Source organism: Rutilus rutilus (genome assembly GCF_951802725.1).
Source record: "Rutilus rutilus genome assembly, chromosome: 14".
Lineage (NCBI taxonomy): Eukaryota > Metazoa > Chordata > Actinopteri > Cypriniformes > Leuciscidae > Rutilus > Rutilus rutilus.
Genome location: NC_140219.1, coordinates 33,829,359 through 33,839,338, shown reverse-complemented (window position 1 = coordinate 33,839,338; position 9,980 = coordinate 33,829,359). Strand labels below are relative to the sequence as shown.

The 9,980-nt window shown below is 36.0% G+C and overlaps 1 protein-coding gene across 1 annotated transcript; it reads left to right on the top strand.

Annotated features, from left to right (window-relative positions):
- Window positions 1–2,956: 2,956 nt before the first annotated feature.
- On the top strand, window positions 2,957–9,124 carry LOC311303512 (nuclear factor 7, brain-like). Its single transcript, XM_084430034.1, has 6 exons — window positions 2,957–3,581; window positions 4,193–4,288; window positions 4,401–4,631; window positions 4,749–4,771; window positions 4,853–4,971; window positions 8,228–9,124. The coding sequence occupies exons 1-6, from the start codon at window positions 3,186–3,188 to the stop codon at window positions 8,767–8,769; spliced, it is 1,407 nt and encodes a 468-aa protein (XP_084286160.1). The 5' UTR covers window positions 2,957–3,185; the 3' UTR covers window positions 8,770–9,124.
- The last annotated feature ends 856 nt before the right edge of the window (window positions 9,125–9,980 follow it).

The following is a 9,980-nucleotide window of genomic DNA, read 5'->3' as shown; positions in this document are numbered from 1 at the left end:
CCATTAATTGACGTCAGTGATTTATTATTATTAATATTGACTTAATTTTATTATTGACATAAACTTATTAACTTAAAATCTCAGGAGGTATTTCAAGTATATATATATTAGGTCAAAGAGGTTCAGCTGACAAAAAAGATGGATCCCAGCATTGCATGTAAATATGAAATTATAAGAATGTGTACATTTTAATGTGTTTGAAAGACAAAATGGCACTTCTCGTAAAGAGTAGGGGTGATACCCCTGTATCCTGGCCAGATTCCCTCCATTGGCCCTAACCATTCATGGCCTCCTAATAATCCCCATCCACTAACCTGTCTCGATCGCTCTCTCTCATCTCCACCGACAGCTGGTGTGTGGTGAGCGCACCGTCCTCAAAGTGGATGCTTGAGGAGAGACCCCTGACACGATTGTAAAGTGCATTGGGTGTACAGTAGTACATATGAAAGAACTACTGTTTATAAATGCATCATTCATTCATTCATTCACTGAGTAATAATTCAAATAATAATTAATGTGTTTGTCAGGAGTTGATTGGATGTGCAATGTTGCAATGTTGAAAAAAAACGCTTGTTACGCTGGGCCTCTTTTATAAAATGTGCATATTTTATAACATATGCAGATTTGATCTTAGAGTGTGCGTACGGTAAAATCCACACCAACGTTCATATTTATAACAACGGTCTTTGACATGTAAAAGTGCTTAGTGCCATCAGGGTCTGATTAGCCGTACACACTTTTCCTTGTGGGAAAGAATCTGAGTACTATTTTAATTCTTGCCACTCGCCGTTCTTAAGTATACTTTATAAAGCATTAGATGTTGACTGGTGCTCTTTTATATGTTAATGGTATTAATTAAGCGGCGTTTACAAGGATGAGAACTGAAACCATTCAGCTGCACACAATTTCAAGATCACTGTAGATTTCAATCTCAAGAGAGGTGTATGCATGTTTTTTGTGTGTACGTTCATTCTCTGAATCACACGTAAGCGTATTTGAGAAATGATTGTAAGATCACATGTAGGACGGCTTCTAGATTACAACATAAGGGCCCAGTTTCATAGACAGGGTTTAGATTAAGCCTAAACCAGGATTAGACCTTAGTTCAATTAGGGCATTTAAGTAGCCTAGCTTTTATAAACGTGCCTAAGAGAAAAACATTACTGATGTGCATCTTGGGACAAAATAATGGCACTGAGATATAGTTGCTTTTAGTTAAAACAGCTCAAACATGCATTTTAGTCTGGGACTAGGCTTAAACCATGTACGTGAAACCAGGCGTAGATATTTTTTCTTGAGAATAATTAACATACTATCCCTATATTAAAATATAATAGATATTGTATTGACATTGAAATCGATTCACAAGCTCGATCTCACTCCAAGCTGAACTCAAAAGTTGGCAGCCCTGGTAGATGGTGATGTAAGTTTTTCTACCGGCAGGAAGCACATATTAGTATAGTATGCTCATGCAACATTTACCATATCTTTCTTTTTTAGTACAACTCACACCTGACCCAAGCGTACAGAGAAGAGGTCTATTGAACCTCTCCACTGGGTGATAAGGCGTAGTCCTGACCTTGTCAGCTCCAATAAGGGCACACAACTCTCTGATGGTGTGGGATTCAAAATCCTTTCCTTGGTCACTAAGGAGGCGACTTGGGAACCCATAATGGACAGTGAAATTCTCCCAGAATGCCTTTGCGGTGGTCTTAGCTTTCTAGTCTTTTGTCGGGACCGCCACAGCAAATTTGGTAAAGTGGTCGGTCATGACCAGCATATTTCTGGTGTCATAATTGTCAGGCTCGAGAGACAAATAATCCATGCATCCTAAATCAAGGGGATAAGTTGTCTGTATGGATTCCATGGGAGCTGCTTTTTGAGGGCTCGCTTTCTTCCTAAAACATCTCTCACAGGTGTAACATCTGTTCCCATTATTCCTTACCATCTTCGGCCAAAAGAATCTAGCACGAGCTAGGTCAAGTGCACGCTCATAGGCAAGATGGCCGAACTCATCATGAACACCCTTCAGTGCTCTCTCTCTCTCTGCACTTTTGAGGCAGAACCAGCTGGAGCAACACAGCCCCATGGGTTGTCCACTTCCGGTATAACACTCCATCTCGTAGCTCAAGCCGTTTCCATTCCCTCAGGAGCAGTTTGACCTCGAGGGGTTCAAGCTTGCTCAGAAGGTGGGTTTCTGACCTTACTCCATGAAAGAAATGATCCTTCTCAAAGTTGAATCCTCCCTCTGAGCTCAGTACTAATCATCACAGGTCATTCCAGGGATAGTCTCGTACCCTATGGTGGTGAAACTTTCAGGGAGAGATGAAGCATTCAACGCCAGGGACTCTGCAAGAACAACAGACTCTGACGCCTATTTCCAACTTACCGGGACGTTAGTCCCCATGTTGCAAGGTTGGGGACCATATGGACTTTTCCATAAGCCTCTGGAAAGTGCTAGGTACATTTGTGACATCTTGAGGCATGCGATCAAATTCAAAGAAGCCCAGAGGACAAACAAAAGCTGTTTTGTGTTTATCTTCGACCTGGTAATATCTCGATTTAAGGTCCATGACAGAGAACAATTTAGCCGAGTGCAGAGAAAGCAGAAGACCACCCGGCAAGGGAAAAGGCTTGGGTTGCTCTAAAACAAATAAGGCTTTTGACATGAAGGTTTAGAAAAGCACAAATAAAATAAAGTTAAAACTATACGTCTGTCTTCAGGAGCCAGTTGAATAAACATAGCCGTTATGTTAAGACAGTGGGCCCTATTTTAAAGATCTAAGCGCATGGTCTATAGGTAGAGTTAACATTAACAAGGTAATGAGACACAGCTGAATGTAATCAAGCATTATGGGAAATGTAGTCCATGATAAGATAGCACAAGAGTCGGGAGGTGTTTCCCCCTAGTGGAGATCATGGGCACTCCAGCAAACTCCACCCTCTTACAAAACCTTCCAGGAAGTGACTAGTCATTATTTCTACCTTTCATTTTTACTGAAAGCTACAACGAGTCGTGAAGAACAGAGGAGGACACATTATATTAGGGTTTTTGTGTATTTTTGATTGAACCTTGATTAGATTTTGATTGTAATAGTTTACTCTTGTAATAATTTACTCTTTAAACCAAATTTCAGAAAGTGAAAGCAAATTGTAGATTATTAGATCTTTTACAAGACGAGGAAATGGATTCAAAATCTGTGGAAGAGCTTTCTTGTCCTGTTTGCTGTGAAATCTTCAAGACTCCTGTTCTTCTGTCCTGTAGTCACAGTATTTGTAAAGAGTGTCTACAACAGTTCTGGAAAACTAAGGAGACTCAGGAGTGTCCTGTCTGCAGGAGAAGATCCTCTAGACATGAACCTCCAATTAATCTAGCGTTAAAAAACTTGTGTGATTCAGTGATAAAGGAGGGAAATGAGAAACGTTCATCAGGATCTGAGGAGATCTGCAGTTTACACAGTGAGAGACTCAAACTCTTCTGTCTGGAGGACAAACAGCCTGTGTGTTTAGTGTGCAGAGACTCAGAGAAACACACCAATCACACATTCAGACCCATCAGTGAAGTGCTTTCATCTTACAAGGCAAGACAAATGTCTCTCATTTCATATGCTGAATACAGTGCTAAACATAGAAACATTATTATTCTACAATAGACAAGCATTTATGTTTGTTCAGACTAAATATTTATGATTTACTACTGATATCAAATTCGGCACTAATCTTCAACCCTCTGATGTTCAAATCTTCTTGAATGTAACAGCATCTGCACAAAACAACCAACAATTACATATTGAAAAAATAGAAATGTCATGGGTTATTCATATTTTTTAAATAATAATATGTGATTTAAGACACACCAAAAAGTGACTGATACAAACATACTTTCACTTTCTGTATTTGTATTTGCACAACTACAAATTTAAAACTGAATGGATATAATAATTAAGAATTGGCCATTGCAAAAAAACAAAAAACAAACATTTGTTTGATGAAAACATGATTTATTGATGTTCATCCCAGATTCTATAATTAAAATATATAATGTCCTGCCATTTCAGGCACAAATGCTTCCTGAGAATGACCCAGTCAACATATAATAACACAATAATAACAATAAAAACATATCCAAACATACAATGTTTAAACCTCTTATAGCTGAATAAGTTTCACAGATTTTCATCTTAACCTGTAGGAGGAGTTTAATACAGCACTGACGTCCTTACAAAACAAGCTCAAACATGGAGAAGAAATGAAAGAAGAGTTTGATGAAACAATTGAACACATCAAGGTGAGGATATAAAGAGTTAAATACTCAACATTCACACACAGAGTTTATTATTGACATTAGTGGAGTGTGTGTTCATACAGCGCTGACTGAAGTGAATGTGATTTGATTTCAGTCTCAAGCTGAGCACACAGAGCGTCAGATTAAAGAAGAGTTTGAGAAGCTTCATCAGTTTCTCAGAGACGAAGAAGAAGCTACAATCACTGCACTGAGAGAGGAAGAGGAGCAGAAGAAGCAGAGGATGAAGGAGAAGCTGGAGGAGATGAACACACACATCTCAGCTCTTTCACACACAATCAGAGACATGGAGGAGATGATGAAAGACAATGACGTCTCGTTTCTAAAGGTGACAAATCAATCTGGCTTCATTCTTTGTGCATAAAACAACTTGTATAGAGAGACTCATTGACAATGAGAGTGTTTGATAAGATATTAAAATGTTTTCAAACTCTATATTTTCCAGAACTTTAAGGCCTCAATGGAAAGGTAAGTGAGCTGCTCGTATCTCTTCTCTCAGTGGATCTGAACTCAAATTCACTGCAGTTCTGACTCCTGAATGTTCCTCAGAGTCCAGATCTCACAGCCGGATCCACGGATGAGTTCTGGAGCTTTGATTCATGTGTCGCGTTATCTGGGTAACCTGCCGTTCAGAGTCTGGAAGAAGATGCTGGAAACTGTCCAACACAGTGAGTCTCAGCAGATTTGACACCAGTGCAGAAGATAGTTCACATATAAACACACACAACATCAACATTTGATAGAAATATATTTAATAATCACTTGAATTACTGAATGAATCAGATTTTGAATGAATCATGAATCAGATCATGCAGCGAACTCATAATGAAAAGTCTATTCCTCATGGTTTATGTTTATGTATTAGGATACAATAGTGTTTATTGAATACTGATATTAAACCTGAAGCCTCAATCCATTCTGACAGTAACTGAGAGACAGAGGTGGAAAGTAACAAATTACATTTACTCGCGTTACGTAATTGAGTAGTTTTTTGTGTACTTCTACTTTTTAAAGTAGTTTTTAAAATCTGTAATTTGACTTTTACTTCAGTACGTTTTGTCTGAAGTATTGTACTTCACTACATTTTAAATCATATCTGTTAATGAGTATAAAATAGTGATGCAGACCCAGCTGAAAGCAAGCCGGCGAATTCTTATGAAGCGAACCATGGCCAGTGTGGAAATAATTTGGATGTAGAAAAAACGCGTGGTTGTCCTCGAGGATAGATATACAATCTGCAAAAAATGTGGACGCAAAAAGAGGAAACAAAGAACACCATCTCTCCGTGCAGATAAAGGGATGAGGGTCATTCCTGGGATTCGGTAATATTTCAGTCCCCCAGACTTTTTAAAGTGGCGGTTCACCAAAATTAAATATTAAAAGCTTTCCACAATGAAAAAATAAATAAATAAATTGCATTTAAATATTTTTTATCATAAAATAATGTCTTATTTCTATTGTAAACTCAGCATTTTGTCAGGTCCCTTCTCTGGTACTTCACTGAATTTGTATTTAGAAAATATTTAACAAATTGTACACGCGCCAAATTTTGTTGACAAATGTTGTAAGTAAAAAAATGCAAGATATTTGATCAAAAACAGACTATAAAGTGATGTCCGTCAGTCTGAACTCAACCCCGTCACGCCAACTATTCTCCGCCTATAATAATTAAGACTCCACCCATATGTGACATCATTTACCAGAAATGACATCATTCAGGTCTTTTTAACAGTGTTGCATAAGATGGTAAGTAGTATCATACTTTTTATTAATATTTTTGAGGCCTATTATAGTCAAGGGAGGGCACTGTCAACCTCAACAACTCAACCCCATCACATAAAAATGAAGATAGAAAAAGACAGTGTTATATGCAGATATGTTGATCCAGAAAGAAGGGCACAATATGAAAAATAAAAAAATAAAAAAATAAAAATAAAATTGAAGACAATGCCTCCCTTCAAACCGGTTACAGTCTTCAACCCCGTCACACTATTCTCAAACTTGTCATTAATATTTTTGGAAAAAATAGGGAAGGAAATTAAAAATGAAGGCATTTCTTGCTGATTATCAACTGAGATGTGAATGACTAACACAATATAATTGTGGTTTTAGTTAAACGTAAATTTTCTATATTTTTCATGAAAATAAAGAGACCACAGGCATACAATTTGTCTATTTTTAACTTCAGTCCCCCAAAAATGTGAAAAGTATCATAAATGTTACATTTATTAAATTGTTATGAGGGACACACGAGCAGTAGATGTTTGTTTTATAGCAAGTTTTGTGTAAAATCCTCTTTAAACCAAGTCCATTCTGTCCATTACAGGGTTGAGAATAAAAGGTGTTTAAATCTGAAAAACACTGAAATTAATAAAAGGTCTTATAAATGCCTGAGGTGGGAAATATGATTTTTTTTGGAGGTTTAATATGTGCCTAATGATGTGGGCTATTTAGAAAATGATTATATGTAGTAAAAAAAAAAAAGAAAAATCCAAGTTGAAATATTACCGAATCCCAGTAATGACCCGTGTCCCGTTTATAACTTAAGGCCCAATGATTTCCGTGATTCAGAGGGAATTCCAGAGTCCAGTCATGAAAATGGCATTTACATAACGCAGATGTCACGTAAAACACGCAAACTGATGGATGAATAAATCAAGTAGAGCTGTGCAATAAATCCAATGTCTGTGAATATTAAAGAGCAAAAAGACTGCTATGTAAATATATAATCTGCTTGTTCTGCATGTCTCTGTGTGAATGAGATGTGCCGCTTCGTCTACTACTGAAGTACTCGATGCGCTCATGGTGTTTTCAGCGTCTCATAAACAATATGAGGACATTAATACATGAACATTTCCAGAGCTGCTCTGAGAGAACGCCTAATGAGCATTTCCATCATTTTATTGGAGAAAAACCAGTCAAATACACTCTGAAACATTCACTACAACCTGTCAAAATAAAAGTTTAACTAGAGAAATTATGACAGAAATATATTACTATTGTAGGCCTATAATAGAAGGTACTTTTCAAAATAATAATAACAACAACATTAATAATACAATTTATTTAAACATTATTTAAAGAATATATTTTTTTTGTCCATGGTTTAATTTAGTAAATCTGTTTTTCAGCACTTCCCAAAAAATAATATATGATAATTATATATATATATATATATATATATATATATATATATATATATATATATATATATATATGAATTAAATCATAAAAAGAAACATTGATTTTCTGAATAAAATACATTTGATAGGACTCTATTATTCTTAAACATTTTAATTCATTATTAATGTTCAAAATAAGTTGTTATTCTAATTCATTATCAATTATTGAATTTAGTTGATTAGACATGTTTTATTGAAATTTTAATAAACAAAACAAATGGTTTCAAGTTTGTTATAATAAAAGTTCAACCGAAAAAACTGTTTTCATTCATTTAACTGTCATTTTAACTGATGATAATAATAATAAACATAATGTAATAATACTGTTTATATATTTAATAATTGATTAATACCGGAGACCGTGATATTTTCTGAGACGTTGTCATACTGTGAAAATCTCATCCCGTTACAACCCTACACAGGAGAGTCCCCACCACACCCCCGATGTGAAAAAGTAACTTTTATTTTTACAGTATTTTTTACAGTTTAAATGAGCTACTTTTTACTTTTACTTGAGTAGATTTTTAGACCGGTAATTTTATTTGTACTTCAGTAAAATTTCATTGAAATAGTAGTACTTTACTTGAGTAGAATATTGTATTACTCTTCCCACCTCTGCTGAGAGACCACTGTTATGATAGCATGATTTATGATCTCTTTCAACAAAGTCTTTGTGTGTTTTACATTTACATTTCTAATAAATCATATCTCATCCTGTAATCTGATGTTATTCTCTTTGCAGCTCCGGTGACTCTGGATCCAAACACAGCAGCTCCTTGGCTCACACTCTCTGCTGATCTGACCAGTGTGTCGTTCAGTGATGGAGATAAAACACTTCCTGATAATCCAGAGAGGTTTGACAGGTGTGTATGTGTCCTGGGATCTGAGGGCTTTAACTCAGGAACACACTGCTGGGATGTGGAGGTTGGAGACAATACATGCTGGAGTCTTGGAATAACAACAGCATCAAACCAAAGGAAGGGAGCGGATTTCTCTAAGTCTAATGTCTGGTGTGTGTGGTACATATACAGCGAATACATCTCACAATCCCCAGAGCAACGCCGCACTGTCTTTACTGTTAAACAGAAGCTTCAGCGTGTGAGAGTTCAGCTGGACTATGACAGAGGAACAGTGTCATTCTCTGATCCTGTAACTAAAGACTGTCTGTGTACATTCAGGACATCCTTCACAGAGACTGTCTTTCCATTCTTATATAATGAGTGCACAACTCCTCTGAAGATCTTACCAGTTAAACTGTTTATTACAGCAGAAAATCACAGTTAAATCTGATTCTGCTTCTAGATTAATACAGTTTTGCAAATTATGCTTCAATAATAACAATAATAAAATGTCAATTTCTTTTTATCCCAGGGCCATTTAACTATAAAATGATGCAGTCCTTGTTAATAGACTTTTGTTCTGTTGGCAAGGCTTAAAAATTAAAAATGTTTTCTATTTTTCTTTACAAGATGGTGCCGTTTTCTCAGGTTTGATCTTTAAAGCAAATACTATTTTTTTCCTGTTTTCTGATTCTGCATATTAGAGTCAATTGGATAAATTATTGTGTAATAATTGTGTGTGTGTGTACTAAAATGTTTTTATTTGTCCATGTAATATTTGATAAAGAACAATTTTACTAGCCTGACGTCGTCATACTCAGATTCATACTCTGAGCCTCTCCTCGGAAAGCACGTCAAATATGCATTTATTCTATCTGACTTATTTGTAAGTGTGAACTCGTGAAATCTCAATTCTCAAGCGGCTGTCGTCTTTGTTGTTAACGAATTCAACCCAAGCGCTCGTTGGTGACGTAGATGATTACGTTGCTCATCTGTCCATCATCGTATAAAGCCCGCCCTGACAATTTGATTGGTCCGAACAATTTTTGTTCGGGCATAATAGCTCCTCAACGGAGCGAGTCCAGACCGAACTTCCCGAACAAAAAAATTTGTGGGCGGGGCTAAGTTCGGCTGGCATCCAGGCTACAATTTTACTGTACTGTAAACCACAATTCCCAAAGTAATTGGCATTTTTTTAAATTCAGTCCTTAACCATTAAATAAGTCATACAATAATACAAATGTTTAAATTCATGTTTTCAATATGTAGACAAGATAAAGTAAAGTATTGACACATTTTAGTAATCTTCTTGCCAGTGAAATCCTCATATGTTCATATGTATATTATCCTATAACTCGAGCTCTGAAACATATGAATGCACTGAGGCAGCAGCTGTTTATATATTAATGCATAATGATTGACAGAATAACAAAACAAACTAAATACTTTCAAACCGTTATTTAGAACAGTTTTAAAATGTTTGAAAATTGTGATTTTTTTTTATACTTTATATTTATATAAAGCGCCACACCAGATGCAAACTGATGCACTTCAATGTATTTTAAGTACATCTGGCGTGACAAATATCATAATATCATGAATAAGACAAAATGTCCACTGATGATGTAACAGGAGCCGTTCTCAGCACCAGAGACT